Genomic DNA, 17,413 nt, shown 5'->3' with positions numbered 1-17,413 from the left:
ACAACTCCCTAAAAGTGGCAACACAGGTTGCCAAGGTGATTGAAGGCAAGCATGCCCTATGCCTTCTCATGGGTCACAGCATTGAGTACAAGAGTTGGGAAATCATGTTGCAACTATACAAACTTTAGTTAGGCTGCAGAGAGTCAGAGGTTTACAGCATGGAAACAGGCCCTTTGGCCCAACTTATCCATGCTGCCCTTTTTTTAAATACCTAAGCCAGTCCCAATTGCCAGCATTTGGCCCATATCCCTCCATACCCAACTTACTATGTAACTGCCTTTTAAAAGGCAAAATTGCACCCGCCTTTACTATCTCTGGCAGCTTGTTCCAGACAGTCACCACTGTGTGAAAAAATTGCCCCTCTGGACCCTTTTGTATCTCTCCCCTCTCACTTTAAACCTATGCCCTCTAGTTTTAGAGTCCCCTACCTTTGGGAAAAGATATTGATTATCTACTTTAGCTATGCCCCTCATTATTTTATAGACCTCTATAAGGTCACTCCTCAGCCTCCCATGCTCCAGGGAAAAAAGTCCCAGTCCATTCAGCCTCTCCTCGTAACTCAAACCATCAAGTCCGGGTAGCATCCTAGTAAATCTTTTCTGCATTCTTTCTAGTTTAATAATATCCTTTCTATAATAAGGTGACCAGAATTGCACACAGTACTCCAAGTATAGCCTTACCCATGTCCTGCACAACTTCAACAAGACATCCCAACTCCTGTATTCAATGTTCTGACCAATGAAACCAAGCACGCCAAATGCCTTCTTCACCACTCTGTCCACCTGTGACTCCACTTTCAGCGAGCTACAAACCTATACCCCTAGATCTCTTTGTTCTGTAACTCTCCCCAACGTCCTACCATTAACTAAGTAAGTCCTGCCCTGGTTCCATCTACCAAGATACATCACCTCCATTTATCTAAGGTAAACTCCATCTGCCATTCATCAGTCCACTGGCCCAATTCATCAAGATCCCATTGCAATCCGAGATAACCTTCTTCACTGTCTACTATGCCACCAACCTTGATGTCATCTGCAAGCTTACTAATCATGCTTACTAAATTCTCATCCAAATCATTAATATAAATGACAAATAACAGTGGACCCAGCACTGATCCCTGAGGCACACCGCTGGTCACAGGCCTCCAGTTTGCAAAACAACCCTCTTCAACGACCCTCTGTCATCAAGCCAATTTTGTATCCATTTGGCTAAGTCACCCTGAATCCTGTGAGATTTAACTTTATGCAACAACCTACCATGTGGTATCTTGTCAAAGGCCTTGCTAAAGTCCATGTAGGCATCAACTGCACTGCCTTCTTGGTTACTCCTTCAAAAAACTCAATGAAATTTGTGAAACGTTTTCCACTCTCAAAGCCATGCTGACTGTCCCTAATCAGTCCTTGCGTCTCTAAAATTCTGTCTCTCAAAATATTTACCAACATACCCACTACAGATGTGAGGCTCACCTGCCTGTAGTTGCCAGGCTTTTCCTTGCAGCCCTTCTTAAGCAAAATGGAGTATTGCATGCAGTTCTGGCCACCACACAATCAGAAGGATGTGGAAGCTTTGGAGAGCGTGTAAAGAAAGTTCACCTGGTCTTGAGGATGTTGGCTCTGACAGGAGGTTAAATAAACTAGGATTGTTTTCACTGGAAAGATAGAGGCTGAGGGGAGACCTGATAGAGGTCAACAAAATAATGAGAGGCATAGACAGGGTGGATAGTCAGAGGCTTTTTCCAAGGATGAAAGTGTAAATTATATGGGGGAACAGGTTCAAAGTGAGTGGGGGAAAGTTTAGGGGAGAGGTGCTGAAGAGTTTTCACACAGAATGGTGGGATCCTTGAATGTGCTGCCAGATGTGGTGATGGAAGCAGGCATATTAGCAACATTTAAGAGGCATCTGGATGGGTACATGAATAAGAAGGGAATAGAGGGATATGGACTGTGTAAGGGCAGAAGGTTTTATAAAAGTTTGGTTAGGGCATCATGATTGGCACAGGCTTGGAGGGCCAAAAGGCCCGTTCCTTTCCTTTTTTTTATTAAAAAAACTTTGTCCTAAAACTATATCGACACTCAATATGCACACAAATATAAAAGAACAGTTACTATGAATGGTAGGTTATTAGCCTTGGAATGAGCTTAATGTATATTGGGACATTTTCCACTCTGCACCAGAGGACCCCTGAAAAAACCTTGGTTGGTTTGTAACCAATTAACTTTCCAAGTAACAGGGCTGATCTTGAGAGTCCAATACCAAATGAAATGAGATTAAACTAGACCGCCTTTCACCTCCCTGCCAACCAACTCCACCAGTCTTCACCGTACTTACCTGGAGTTATTGAGTTGACTGTTAATACCACTGCTACAGGGAAGGAGAGAATGGTGATCAGGTTAACTGTGTGTAAGACCTGCCCAAGACTCTCAGATAGAACAGCCTGCGGAGAAAAAAGAAAATTTAAAGAACTGAGAAGCAACAGGCTTCCCTCAAGACGAGTATTAATTCAAGCAGAGCACATTTCAGTGCTAGTGTAAAATTAATCAGGTTTGTGTTAAATCGATTCCTGGGTATCCAAGAAACTATTGATGTTATGACATCAAATGTTAGGTTCTCAAGCAGGAAATACTTTATAAGAGAAAAGCGGCAACATTTATAAATATAATTGTACTTTCAGAAGAAGCGCTGTGAAGACTGCATTGCCAGTCTTTAGATGTTGGCCTCATCTCTGTGGTGGCAATCGCGTCCGAGTCAGAAGCAGGCAGACTCGAACCCTACTCCTGAGATTGCAGTGCAGGATTGCGGCAGTGTTGTACTATCAGAGAGGCTGCCTTTCAGATGAGATGATCCACCAAAGCCCTACCTGCCCCCTTAGGTGGCACTGTTTGAAGAGCTGTCGTGGAGTTCTTCCAGTAACCTAGCCAACAGTCAGCCCTCAGCCAAAATCAGAGAGATTATCTGGTCACTATAATACTGATGTGATGCAGTCTGTGACTAGGGGGGGGTACCATAAGGATCTGCAACTCAAACTATGCAAAGTTTAGGTCAAAGTATCATCTGAATGTACAGACAACAGTACATTTCACAGTGTATTCTTTGCTGAGGGAAGGTGGTTGTGGGAAGCGTTGCTACTTGCCACAAGTAGCTTCTCCAGAGTGTACAGCACAGTCCAATCTTCAACCACATTGTCTGGTTGCCATTGTCAGCATTCCTGATTATTAATTTCTGGGAAAGTTAGAACGAGAAGAACAAGAATGATCACAGTTTAAGCTCTGATCCCACCCCATTCCAGTTTTGGATTGTCCAAATGTGGTAACTCTGTTCCAGGGTAATAGGATTCCCAAATGGGATACTCTGCATTCCACAGGACCTCTGAATGGCCAGCCCAGCTGGTTGTTCATTTGACAAACTCTGGGATGTTATTTGAAATGCACCCTACTGGAAAAGCAGGTGCTCAAACTTGGCAGTGACAAGCCAAATGCTTAAAATAACCAAGGGTAAAGGATGCACAACATACAAATCAATCAATCAATCTCAACAACTTACACATGAAGTCAAACTAAATATAAATGAGCATCTTAAATGTAAAAGCACTGAACCATAGATTGAAAGGCTCCAGACGTAACACCTCGATGGGGCTGCAAAAATCTGAACTAATTGTTTTTATTTTGGTCAGTAAGACAAAATAATTTATTGTCCATCCCTAGGAGCGCCATGGTGCCACAGTGGTTAGAACTGCTGCCTCAGAGCTCCAAGGTACGTGGGCTCGATTCCCTGCTTGGATCACTGTCTCTGTGGAGTCTGCACATTTTCCCCATGTCTGCGTGGGTTTCCTCCCACAGTCGAAAAGATGTGGTTAGGGGAACTGGCCATGCTAAATTCTCCCTTAATGTACCTGAAAAGTGCTCAAGTGTGGTGACTATGGGATTTTCACAGTAACTTCATTGTAGTGTTAATGTAAACCTACTTGTGACACTAATAAATAAACTTTTAAACTTAAAACTAGGTGCCTGAAGATAGTAATGATGGGCCTCCTTGTAACAAGTCAGTGACAGCTAGAATAATTCAGCAGGTACAAAGAGTCAGCGATATATTGTACAGACTAGAACTCCTCATGTGTGGACCAATGGGAGCTCCTCATGCATGGACCAAATATTTCCCATCCCTGAAGATTCATTAAACCAGCAGCTTTCTTGGTCATCCTATTTCAAGTTGAAGCTCACATGTTTCTGGATTTACTGAGTTTAGTTCCAGCTGGTATAATGGCATTTGACCTCAGGACCTCTGAGTTGCTTGCCCAGTATTGTGATCATTTAGCTTCCCATTGCCTGACAAAGAGCAAAGGAATGGGTAACATAATTCACATCAAGAACTCTGAACACTGTTAGAGGGAGGATTTGGTTGGAGGTAGTAAAAGATGATGGGCAGGGCTCTCTCTCTCTCCTCCTCTACTCCCCCCCACCCTCCCTGCCGATTCCTTTCGGGCAATCCTTCCTTAAAGGGCCGATGTCTACATGGATGATAAGCAAGGACTGAATCAAACTGCGATGTCTCCACAATCAAATTCTGTGCCAATATTCAGTTAAAAGAAATTATTAGTCACAAGTCAGCTTACATTAACACTGCAATGAAGTTACTGTGAAAATTCCCTAGTCACCACACTCCGACGCCTGTTTGGCTACAGAAGGATCTAGATAGGCTGGGCGAATGGGCCAGGAAATGGCAAATGGAATTTAATGTTGGCAAGTGTGAGGTGGTCCACTTTGGTAGGAAGAATGGTAGGAAGGACTATTACTTACGTGGCGAAAAACTGCAGCAGGCGACGGTGCAGAGGGACCTCGGGGTCCTTGTGCATGAGTCGCAAAAACCCAGCTTGCAGGTGCAGCAGGTGGTCAGGAAGGCGAATGGGATGCTGGCCTTCATAGCGAGGGGGATTGAATATAAAAGTAGGGAGGTCTTGCTGCAGCTGTATAGGGCATTGGTGAGGCCGCAGCTGGAGTACTGTGTGCAGTTTTGGGCGCCGCACCTGCGCAAGGATATTTTGGCCCTGGAGGGAGTGCAGAGGAGGTTTACTAGGCTGATACCGGAGTTGAGGGGATTGAGCTATGAGGAGAGGCTGAATAAACTAGGCTTGTACTCGTTAGAGTTTAGAAGAATGAGGGGAGATCTCATTGAGACGTATAAGATGATGAATGGGATGGATAGGATAGAGGTGGAGAGACTCTTCCCGCTCAAAAAAGACAGTAGGACTAGGGGGCACAGCCTCAAGATAAAGGGGAGGCGGTTTAGAACGGAGTTGAGGAGGAACTTCTTCACTCAAAGGGTGGTGAATCTCTGGAATTCTCTGCCCGTTGAAGTGGTGGAGGCTGCCTCGCTAAATATTTTTAAGAAGCGGGTTGATGGGTTTTTGATAAGAGAAGGGATTAAGGGTTATGGGGAGAGGGCGGGAAAGTGGAACTGAGCCACGACAGATCAGCCATGATCTTATTGAATGGCGGGGCAGGCTCGAAGGGCTAGATGGCCTACTCCTGCTCCTATTTCTTATGTTCTTATGTTCAATCCACCTAACCAGCATGTATTTGGACTAGGAGGAATGCGGAGGAAATCCATGCAGACACAGGGAGAGAGTGTGCAAACTCCACACAGACAGTCACCAAAGCCAGGAATTGCTGCTGAGAGGCAGCAGTGCTAACCACTGTGCTACCGTGCCACACTGTCACAAGATGTGCATGATGAATAACGGTCAACTGGGGTAGTAGTGAATGGTTCCCACTGTCTGTGGAACTGTACTTGTACAGCTATAGAGAAAGCTGGGTTAAAGGAAGACTTTCTCAGCTATCCAACTATAAAGACATAAGAACATAAGAAATAGGAGCAGGAGTAGGCCATCTGGCCCTTCGAGCCTGCCCCGCCATTCAATAAGATCATGGCTGATCTGTCGTGGCTCAGTTCCACATTCCCGCCCTCTCCCCATAACCCTTAATCCCCTCGCTTATCAAAAACCCATCAACCCGCGTCTTAAAAATATTTAGCGAGGTAGCCTCCACCACTTCAACGGGCAGAGAATTCCAGAGATTCACCACCCTTTGAGTGAAGAAATTCTTCCTCAACTCCGTTCTAAACCGCCCCCCCTTTATCTTGAGGCTGTGCCCCCTTGTCCTACTGTCCTTTCTGAGCGGGAAGAGTCTCTCCACCTCTATCCTATCCATCCCATTCATCATCTTATACGTCTCAATGAGATCTCCCCTCATTCTTCTAAACTCTAACGAGTACAAGCCTAGTTTATTCAGCCTCTCCTCATAGCTCAACCCCCTCAACTCCGGCATCAGCCTAGTAAACCTCCTCTGCACTCCCTCCAAGGCCAAAATATCCTTGCGTAAGTACGGCGCCCAAAACTGCACACAGTACTCCAGCTGTGGCCTCACCAATGCCCTATACAGCCACAGCAAGACCTCCCTACTTTTATATTCAATCCCCCTCGCTATGAAGGCCAGCATCCCATTTGCCTTCCTGACCACCTGCTGCACCTGCAGGCTGGGTTTTTGCGACTCATGCACAAGGACCCCGAGGTCCCTCATGACTTGCCTGGACACAGATGAAGCTTATGCTGGGGGTGTGGCGGTGGTTGTTAACATCCCCCAGAGAACAGGCAACCCACCTATCCAGCTCTACAAGTCAGCTTCTCCAAAGTCTGACCAGCACTAATAACCGATAAGAATTTAAAACACAGCCGCTCCCTATCCCTCAAGGGAAAGAAAACTGCAAACTCACCATAGCCATTTTCCTTTCAATCTGTAGTGCCACAATTACAAAAGTATTCGAGACTGGGGAACATAAAGAGATCTGTTAAATCACAAACAGCAAGTGGAGAGAGAATGATGTAATTATACACAAGTGAGATTTGGGTAAAACATCACACTGTGACAGTAACGCCATCTCTTGCTGTCACACATTTCCCTGTACAGTTTCACTGCCTAGTCAGTCACTAAACACAAGACTTGTCAATCATGGTGACAGCAGCAGCCAGACTGCTAACCCCAAGGCAAGGCAGGAGGTGAAACCTCCAAATAAGCAACAATTCACTACACATGGGATGAGGAATGGGCAAGGTGACATTGTTGTACAACAGGAATGGAGAGCACAGTATGAACGTAGAAGAATTCTAATTACTAGTAACTTTAGTCTTCTGATATTGGAAATTAAAATCAGTAGAAAATGCCAGAACAAGTTCAAAATTAGCAAATTGCAGGCAAGGAGGAATGTTAAATCTCACTGGGCAAGCTCAAAGTTAGGAGTTCTGAAGAAAGAAAGTCATTTTCACCTGCAAAATAAATAAAGTTTAGAGTAAGTTACCAAGAAGGTATCACGTGGATACTTGGAAGAAGTTTGAGACAACTAAGCACTCTAACTTCTAAAGATTCTCAAGTTAGATATGCTGTAATGAGAATTAAACCAGCAAGGAGCTGTTAGCATAGCAAACCAATGGCAAATACCTTTACTTTAACCCAGTTCTGGCGTGCTGGAAATCATGAGAAAGACTGGAAAAGGGTCGGAGAAATAAATCACTTCCCCAATGTGGGATACTCACCAATTATAAGGCACAAGGCAGGCCAACTGTAGGGATCCTTGAGGAACAGTGAGATGACTTGAATTGGATCCACTAATATACCATATCTGCAAATGAAGTAGTATCAATGCCAGTTTTCTTTTTAAAACTTTTAACCCATATCGATTTAAAAACGATTTTCTACATTAAATGAAAATAAATAAATAAATAAATCTTCAGACTACTGCTCTGTCAACTCAGATATCAAGATGAGAACACCAAAGAAATGCCTTCTCCAATAACCAAAATAAATATAAAACCAGGGGAGAGACACCAACAAATGTTACTCACTTCTGACTGGGAAGCCTGCTTCATCACTCAGAATCCTTTGACCAGCCTATTTTACTACACATAGCAAGACCATCTTCAGAGAAACACCCTCAGTTTTAATTACAGTCGTGTGTGGGTTATATTCTTGGCCCAGTAATTTAAAGAACTGGAATTCAGATTCCACCATGGGAGACTGGAAATAAAATACATCTGTACCAGTAAAGTTGTGATGTGGGTATGCCGGCGTTGGACTGGCGTAAACACAGTAAAAAGTCTGACAACACCAGGTTTTAATCCAACCGATTTATTTGATAGTAAACACACAAGCTTTCGGGGTTAGTCCCTTTGTCAGGTGAATGGAGAGTTCTGGCCTCAGACAGAGCATATAAAGCACAGACTGTCTGTGCTTTATATTCACCTGACGAAGGGACTAACCCCAAAAGCTTGTGCGTTTACTATCAAATAAATCGGTTGGATTAAAACCTGGTGTTGCCAGTAAAGTTGACCAGGTTGATGTAAAAGCTCAATTATTTCAGTGATATATTTTAAAGGAGGACAGCAACTGTCCTTCCCCAGTTTGGCTGCTTTGTGACTCTAGAACCACACGGTGACTCTATGCCATTTCTTGTACCAGAACTGTGTCCACCACCACTTTTAGGGCAACAAAAGGGATGGGTAGTTTGTGCTGGCCTTGCCAGCAATGCAATTTTTGAAAACAAAAAGTGCATCCTACCATGTTACTAATTAAATTATTTTATGATGCACAAGAAGTGAAAGGTGGAAGATATTAAATAGAATAGATATACATATTAAAGGTATCTTTAAAAACCTCATTTCCCCATACCTCCCAATGAAGGGTCACTGCTGTTCACATTGCACTCAAGAACAGTTAAGTGGAAGCAACATTAGCCATGTAAATTGGGAAAAGCCGATGAGACGCTGACTAACATTAAGCAAGTGTTTACTGCATTAATCCCAATGTTGACAAGCCTTCCATAACACTTTTGTATTGCAGCTTGATGGGAAAATGCTTAAACTCAGGCTTCTGCCATGAATATGAAGGAAACATTTTACAGCAAAATCAGTGTGTGCAAGCCACTCACACCAACCTTCAGTAAGCGCTATCACCGATCCCAATTTACAAAACTGACCAGAACTTACAAGAACAATGTGAAGCAATCAAACATGCAGATGATAGGAGGGCAGTGGAATTGTAAAAGTAGAATTGTTAGTACTGAGCACTTAAATAGTCCCTTGAACATAAAAATCCCAATCCATTTCGCAGTAGTGTAGTTAGACAAGACACAGGGTGGGAGTTCTGGGATCCACCTAACAGCACTGTGGTACACCTATAACTCAAGGGCTACAGAAGTTCAAGAAGACAGCTCACACCATCTTTGAAGGGCAACTAGGGATGGGCAATAAATGCTGGTAAATAAAGCCAATGATGCTCACATCCTGTAAATGAAAACATGAACAGAAATGAGCAAAGGGTTGGTCTTTAAGGACCTTATTAAGAAGGAGAGGAGGGCACAAAATATGATGGTTGACAGAACATGGGTAGCTGGAGTTTCATGTGTAAAATGCTGCATGCAGATAGGCAATTACACATACTCCAGGAATGGAGCTGAAGGATCTTGGGACTCTTAACAGATTCAACATCAAACTAGCACAGACCCGCAATGAAGAAGCTAACATAATCCTGAACTTCACAGCCAGAATAGATGAACAGAAGTTAGGGAGTTCATAATAAAATGATGTTGTGAAGTTATCTTGAATAGGTATTGAAGATTAGGTGCACAAAAAAAAATCTGGAACATTATTATAAATTGTATTGTGCAAGGGGAGCAAGAGGCACAAGTTCAACCTGTTCATGGGTAATTTTAGAACCAGCATCAGGAAAAGCCTCCACATACAAAGAACGATGTATAGGAACTTTTGGATTAGGAGGAGTAGACCATTCAGCCAATAACATTCAGCTCCTTTATTCTGCTTACCAAAATGCATGACTTCACATTTCCTTATATTTATACAAGCTGCACTTTCTATCCCTTCCTACCATGGGATGTTTATCATTTCCCACATTAATATCTTTCAGTGTGTATGGTTTAAACAGAATAATGGAGATAAAGTTCTGGAATCATGATGCATGAAAGGAAATTACGAGCTGATACAAGTAGAGAACCCAAGATGGGCTGACTGGTCTTCCTCATCTTGTGTTCATAGCAATGTAGTTGCACCGTATCCCCACGATGCTGCCTTTAGTGCAATGGAACAGGAGTTCAGTGATTGTTCAGTGGGCAGTGGTTGGGGAGGGGGAGAAAATGGATGGATGGATAGATGGTGGGGGGTGGGGGCGGCGCGGTGGTGGTGTGAGAGACTGAGTGATGCAAGCATGCAAGTATGGGTCAAATGAGATGGCGCTTGGGGATTATAAAGTTAGGGGATACACACAGTTCCTTTCAGCCAAGAGCGGGAGCCCAGATGGCTGTGTTGCTACTTGTAGGGACTGTAACATTGGTAGAAATGGGAAATAGGTTCTGCTAGAGGCAGATGAGCAGCTAGAGGCTAAATTAAAAAGCTAAACATCAAAGGTCATAATCTCTGGATTACTGGAGCCATGAGCAAACTTGCACAGGGTAAACAAAATTCGGAAGTTTAACGTGTGGCTCAAAAATCAACGTGGGAGAAATGCGGCATCTGTACTGGAGAAAATGGGAGTTGTACCATTGGGATGGCCTACACGTGCACCATGCCAGGGCAAGTGTGCAGGTGAGTTGTATAACTAGGGAGGTAGAGAAAGCTTTAAACTAAATGGTGGGAGCAAGAGATCATGTTTGGGAAGATGTAATAAATTAAGCAGAGAAGATAGGATGAAAAAGGGAGGAATAAGGGCAACAATGATCAGAGCATGGTAGGAAGGGACAGAGTGTAGGAACAGCAGATAAGGCTAGACATTTTGACATCAGTTTGCATACGCAGTGTGCACAAAGTATTGTACGCAGACTAAACTATGGACTAACACTGACGATCAGATTAAAGCAATAATGAAGTTACATGAATCCCAAGTGCTTAGGCATAAGTGACTACTTTTCAAAAGTATGTCAATGATTGTGAACTTGCTGAAAATTCAACTGTTTACACCCTCCTCTATTGCTCAGTTATTTACACTCTGGATTAACGTGGTAATTTAGTGAGGGCTGGGGGTGGGGCGGTATTGTTGAAAAGATTCCTAGCCTCTTCCACTGTGGTGTACGCTGGATGGCGTGATTCCACTATTCTCACCATGTGCCTCACTGGACAACTGAAACTGGAATTGTCCATGACAGCCAAACTAAAACCTTTTATTGATATCCTCCCCTTCATATATCGAACAGTTGTTCACCATTCACTAAGAGATACTCTTTCTAAATGACAGATCGATACTTACTTAATAAGGTTCTCCAGGAAAAGGCGAGCATTGCTCAAGATCTGCAAGAAAAAATAAAAATTGGTTATGCAATATTCTGCTAATTTGATTATCGATCTGCATTGGTGGTGTCAATAATACCAAAATCTATAGCTGTAAATTTGTACAAAGCTCCTAGTCTAAGTGCATGCCTTCCACAATCAAACCAGATTTCAATGATCAGTGCAAAAACCAATCCTCAATAGGTCTCATTGAGCAACATAGCAAGAGGGAGGGGCCAATCAGCCCCCTAAACCTGTTCTGCCATTTTAGTAGATCAGCCTGGTATCTTAAGTCCATTCATCCATCTTGGTTGGTAACCATTAATACTTGTGCCTAACAAAAATAAACAATGCCAGCAAAACAATTTAGAAGTTTCTTTTGGTTTAGCTACCACTCCTTTCTTAGAGTGCAGAGGATGTTCACCAGGATGTTGCCTAGGATGGACCATTTGAGCTATGAGGAGAGACTGGATAAGTTTGGATTGTTTTCTCTAGAGCAGAGAAGGCTGAGGGGGACATGATTGAGGTGTAGAAAATTATGAGGGGTATGAACAGGGGGAGGAGGGAACAGCTTCCCCTTTGGTTGAGAGGTCAATCATGTGGGGGGAATGTTTTAAGGTAAGGAGATTCAGAGGGAAATTGAAAAAAATATTTTTTAGTCAGAGGGTGGTGGGAATCTGCAATGCACTGCCTGGGAAGATAGTGGAGGCTGGAAACCTTAAAAAAAAATTTGGATCAGCACTTGAAGTGGGATTAGCCTGACTTTTGTGGTAGTTGTCAGTCCAGACTCGATGGGCAGAAGGGCCTTTTCGGAGCTGCTCTATGAATTTCCGAACCTAGAACCTCCATCATGATGCCATCTTCTATTATTAGAGCCACCACTTCCCCTTTTCCAGTCTTCCTGTCTTTTCAAAATATTGTGCACTTGAAATATTCCCAACTTGCTCACCTTGTAACCTGGTCACCTTGTTATGACAGAGAGGTTGAAAAGACCAAGTTTAGTTATTCAGGCAACACTGCTCAATTCCTCAATTCCCCCCTTTCCCTGGTGGTGGGGGTGTGTGTGTGTGTGTGTGTGTGTGTGTGTGTGTGTGTGTGTGTGTGTGTGTGTGTGTGTGTGTGTGTGGGGCGGGGGGGGGGGGGGGGGGGGGATGCGGCATGTACTTTGCTTCCCTGGTTTAAAGAACACATAGCCAGCCTTGTAGCTAGTTTAAGAGCTGCACTGTCAGACGCCTGGCAGCAAGTTTCTCTGTCTTGTTGATAAAGTTACAGTTCATTTTATTAGTCACAAGTAAGGCTTACATTAACATAGCAATGAAGTTCCCGTGAAATTTCCCTAGTCATCACACTCCGGCACCTGTTCAGGTACACTGGGGGAGAATTTAGCATGGCCAATGCACCTAACCAGTATGTCTTTCAAACAGTGGGAGGAAGCCGGAGCACCTGGAGGAAACCCACGCTGACACGGGGAGAACGTGCAAACTCCATACAGACAGTGACCCAAGCTGGGAACTAAACGCGGGTCCCTGGCACTGAGGCAGCAGTGCTAACCACTACGCTGTGATCGTGGATAGGTGAAGGGCACATGGAGTTTAAGCTCACCAAAATTCACTACCCTTGTCCTTTTCTGCTCCCTTTCATAGTAGATCAGCTGCAGTCAGAAATTCACCATATGGGAAACAAAGTTGCAGTGAGCCTGTTTCATCTGTTTTGAATGGAAGTGTTCCAGCTTTTGAAAGTAACTAAAAAAAAAATCTGCTTAGCTTTTAAGCCCTCATTTCTAATTGTGCTGCATTTAGCTCAGAGGTTGCAATGTCAGAATGGGAATGTCCTCAATCTAAATTTGGAAAGAACTCGCATTGTGTTGTTAGCAGAAACATGTACCAAGTGACTACTGTTATTGCACCCATGCCGATCTCACCCCCTCATTAGGATCATAGCCAGAAGACCATTTAGTCTAACACATCTATGCCAGTTTTCTCTAAGATAGCCCTACTTCCCCACTCCTTCCCCATATCCCATCTTTCCATCATATTTATCAATTTCTTTTGCCGTCTGAAATTGGATCTATTAGATACTCCACTGAAACCCTCATGGCTTAAAGCACCTTTATCAAATCTCCTTTTAGCATTCCTTACTCAAGAGAAACAATCCAATTCTTCAGTCTATTTCCCTAATTCCTCATCCCTGGAACTCTTCTAGTAAATCTCTTCTATAATCTCTCCAAAGTCTTCACGTTTCCAGAGCGTGGTGCTTAGAACAGGACACACACTTTCTAACTTATGTCCCTGCTTCAATTTCTGGTAGTCTATCACTGGTATTTTAATCCATAAATTAGAAACAAGTTTGGTAAAACTCTCCAGTGCAGGACTAAATTTGGAAAGGGCTCCAAATTTCCAGGGGAGAACACAAATAGAAACGCAAGGAGAAGCCTGGGCAGGATTGGGAGAAGCTAATTTTGTACCAATTTCAAGAAAGTGCAGGAAAGTAATAAACCAGTCAGGGCCCACGGTATTGTCTTTTTAACGTCTGGATGTGTCGCTGTTTGTACCCGAAGTTCACACATTTGTGCTTTGCAGAAGCGGCACTGTGTAGGTATCAGAACCAGACATTTGCAAAAGTTTTATTTCTCAGTCCAGCATTGTTAAAAAAAGGGAGGAGAGTTCCCAGTGATGGCAAATAGCAGAAACTGGACACAAATTAGAGCCAGAGAGTGACAGAGGTTTACAGCATGGAAACAGGCCTTCCGGCCCAACTTGTCCATACCACTCCTTTTTTTAAACCTCTAAGCTAGTTCCAATTGCTGCGTTTGGCCCATATCCCTCTACACCCATCTTACCCATGTAACATTTTAAAAGACAAAAAACTGTACCAGCCTCTACCACCACTTCTGGCAGCTTGTTCCCAGACACTTACCACCCTGAGTGAAAAAGTTTATTTTTATTATTTATTTTGTTAATTAGTCACAAGTAAGGCTTACATTAACATTGCAATGAAGTTACTGTGAACTTCCACTCTGCACCCTTTAGTATCTCTCCCGTCTCACCTTAAACCTATGGCCTCTAGTTTTAGACACCACTACCTTTGGGAAAAGATATTGACTGTCTACTTTAGCTATGTCCTTCATTATTTTATAGATCTCTATAAGATCACCCCTAAGCCTCTCACATACCAGAGAAAAAAGTTCCAGTCTATCCAGCCTCTTCTTATAACTCAAACTATCAAGACCCAGTAGCATTCTAGTAAATCTTTTCTACACTCTTTCTAGTTTAATAACACCCTTTCTATATTAGGGTGACCAGGACCATACACAGTATTCCAAGTGTGGTCTTGTACAACTTCAACAAGATGTCCCAACTTCTGTATTCAACGTCCTGATCAATGAAACCAAGTATGCCTAATGCCTTCTTCACCACTCTGTCCACCTGTGACTCCACTTTCAAGGAGCTATGAACATATACCCTGAGATCACTCTCCCCAACACCCTACCATTAACTGAGGAAGTCCTGCCCTGGTTCAATCCACCAAAATGCATCACCTCGCACTTTCCTAAATTCAACTCAACCAGCCATTCGTCAGCCCACTGACCCAAATGATCAAGATCCTGCTGCAATCCGAGATAACCTTCTCTGCTGTCCACTATACCACCAAGTTTGGTGTCACTTGCAAACTTACTAACCATGTCGACTAAATTCTCATCCAAATCATTAATATAAATAACGGTGGATCCAGCACCTGATCCCTGAGGCATACCACTGGTCACAGGCTTCCAGTTTGACAAACAACCCTCTACAACCACCCTCTGTCTTCTGTCAAGCCAATGTTGTATCCATTTGGTTACTTCACCCTGGATCCGGTGAGATTTAACCTTATGCAACAACCTACATTGAGGCACCTTGAAAGGCCTTGCTAAAGTCCATGTAGACATCAACTGCATTGCCCTCATCTACTTTATTGCTTACCCCTTCAAAAAACTCAATCAAATTTGAGAGACATGATTTTCCACTCACAAAGCCATGCTGACTGTCCCTAATCTGTCCTTGTGTCTCTAAATGCTTATAGGTCTTGTCTCTCAAAATATCTTACAACAACTTAATCATCACAGATGAGGGGCTCACCGGCCTGTAGCTCCCAGGCTTTCCCGTGCAGCCCTCAACTCTGTTAACTTTTGTTTAAAACTCTGCAACAATCAGAAGATATGCCCTCTCCTGACCTTAATTTGAAGGGAAGGTCACTGATGAAGTAGATGATGTTTGGGCATACAACTGCTGTACACTGTACAGTGGTAGCATGGAACTGAAACAACAGCTTCAAAATTACAACAGATCTGGAGTCGTACAAAGTGATTTCTAAACAAATGGACAGCAAATATCCTCACTCATGTGGCCGCTCATCTCTTTGGTGCCCAATACAATAGTGCAATGGAGTTAAACTCACCCAGCCAAAAGAGAGTTGTTAGTGATTTGCAGAATTACTGACAGTAAAACTGTCCCTGTGATTTTGGTACTACATTATCATGGCACATGTTGAGAGTTCAATTCCTGGGTATCTGGGTATGTCACAAAGTTGGTAATTTGGTAATTTGTCATGGGGGGGGGGGGGGGGGTGTGGTGGTGGTGGAGGAAATGAGGGGCAGTGCGATTGACAATAAATACAGCTTCACTGGTGCTGCCGAGATCCAAATAGTAAATAGAGCTGGAAATAGGAGTAGTGGTTATTTGTATTGCATATGTTTTAAAAGAACGAAGTAACAGGCAAGAAAACTTATCTTTCCTGACAGGCCGTGAGGAATGGAGCTGTGTCCAAAGGTAACATTTCACCACTTTTGACGGACTCACAGGTCAAATGAGGACATGGTGGAACTGTTAAATACAGCACAGAGAAGGCCAACTTCCCAAAACACAGTGCGTAAGAAAGCTCCAGCAAAGACAGTGGGAGTGACCTTGTTACACAAATATTCTGCAATCCAGTCATTCTGGGACATTCATATCCTTGGAGCAAAACAGGCCGAGGGGATTAATTCAATACCCAAGGACCAAACCACAAACCAAGTCAGAATCGCTCCCACACATATTTTAAACTATTAAAAATTCATTGCAGCAAATTAAAGGCTCAGAATGTACCAACTGTAATTAAACAGTCAAGCATTTAAGCTGCAAATTTTCACGGCAATTTATATTCTCAAAGCTGCCTCACTAGTTTGACCCAATTCAACAAACTATCAGCAAATCACAGTTATCCTAACAAATCCCCACCAGCGGAAAGCTGCTAAACTGCATTCAGCAAATTTTTATTGCATAAATCCCACAGATCCTCAACCCTGATCCTGGTACTCTTGACTTTACATTTCCTTGTCAGGATGTGGAGCAATGTGATGCTCCTCAATTAGGGCATTGCTTGTGCCATCCAAATCCAACTAATTATTTAGTTGGATTTCAAATCATTCACATTCACCCAATAAAAGTGCCAATGTGCTTCACAGAGTGTTTAAACAGTCGCTGAGACACAAATGGTGACAGTACAATAGGTGAACAAATGATTGGTCAAAGAGATGGATTTTGAGCAGCATGCTAAGACCTAAGAAATAGGGAGAGAAGTAGGCCATTCAGCCCCTTGAGCCTGCGCCACCGTTCAATAGGATCATGGCTGATCCAACATTCCTCACGTCCACTTTCCAGCCCTTTCCCCATAAAATTGCCTTATTGATCAAATATCTTATCTCAGCCTTAAATATACACCAGGACTCTACCCCCACTGGTCTCTGTGGCAAGGAGTTTCAAAGACTCAAAACAAACTCCTCATCTCAATCTTAAATTGAGATCTCTATTTTGAGACTGCCCTCTGATCCTAGATCCTCCCATGAGGGGAAACATTCTCTCACCATTTACCCTGTCAAGCCCCTTAAGAATCCTGTATGTTTCATTGAGATCACCTCATCCTTCTAAACTCCAGTGAGTAGAGCTCCAATCTGTTTAACCTTTCTTCAGAAGATAATCCCTCCATACTAGGGTCATCCAAGTGAACCTTCTCTGAGCTGCCTCTAATGAAGAAAGTGTAAGGATATAAAAAAAAAGGAACTGAAGATAGCCATTA

General features: G+C 43.2%; 1 protein-coding gene across 1 annotated transcript in view; it reads right to left on the bottom strand.

Annotated features, from left to right (window-relative positions):
- Positions 1-17,413, bottom strand: part of LOC145359361 (diacylglycerol O-acyltransferase 1-like) — a 93,306-nt gene that overhangs the window by 29,610 nt on the left and 46,283 nt on the right. The window contains exons 3-6 of the mRNA XM_080213949.1: positions 11,301-11,341; positions 7,583-7,668; positions 6,766-6,818; positions 2,329-2,434 (exon numbers count right to left, since the gene is read on the bottom strand). Coding sequence (XP_080070075.1) covers positions 2,329-2,434; positions 6,766-6,818; positions 7,583-7,668; positions 11,301-11,341 — 286 coding nt within the window. The remainder of the gene's footprint in view (positions 1-2,328; positions 2,435-6,765; positions 6,819-7,582; positions 7,669-11,300; positions 11,342-17,413) is intronic.

Source organism: Carcharhinus amblyrhynchos, chromosome 2 (genome assembly GCF_965287045.1).
Source record: "Carcharhinus amblyrhynchos chromosome 2, sCarAmb.v2.hapA, whole genome shotgun sequence".
NCBI lineage: Eukaryota > Metazoa > Chordata > Chondrichthyes > Carcharhiniformes > Carcharhinidae > Carcharhinus > Carcharhinus amblyrhynchos.
Note: the sequence above shows the minus strand (reverse complement) of the source record. Positions and strands in the feature narration are given on the sequence as shown.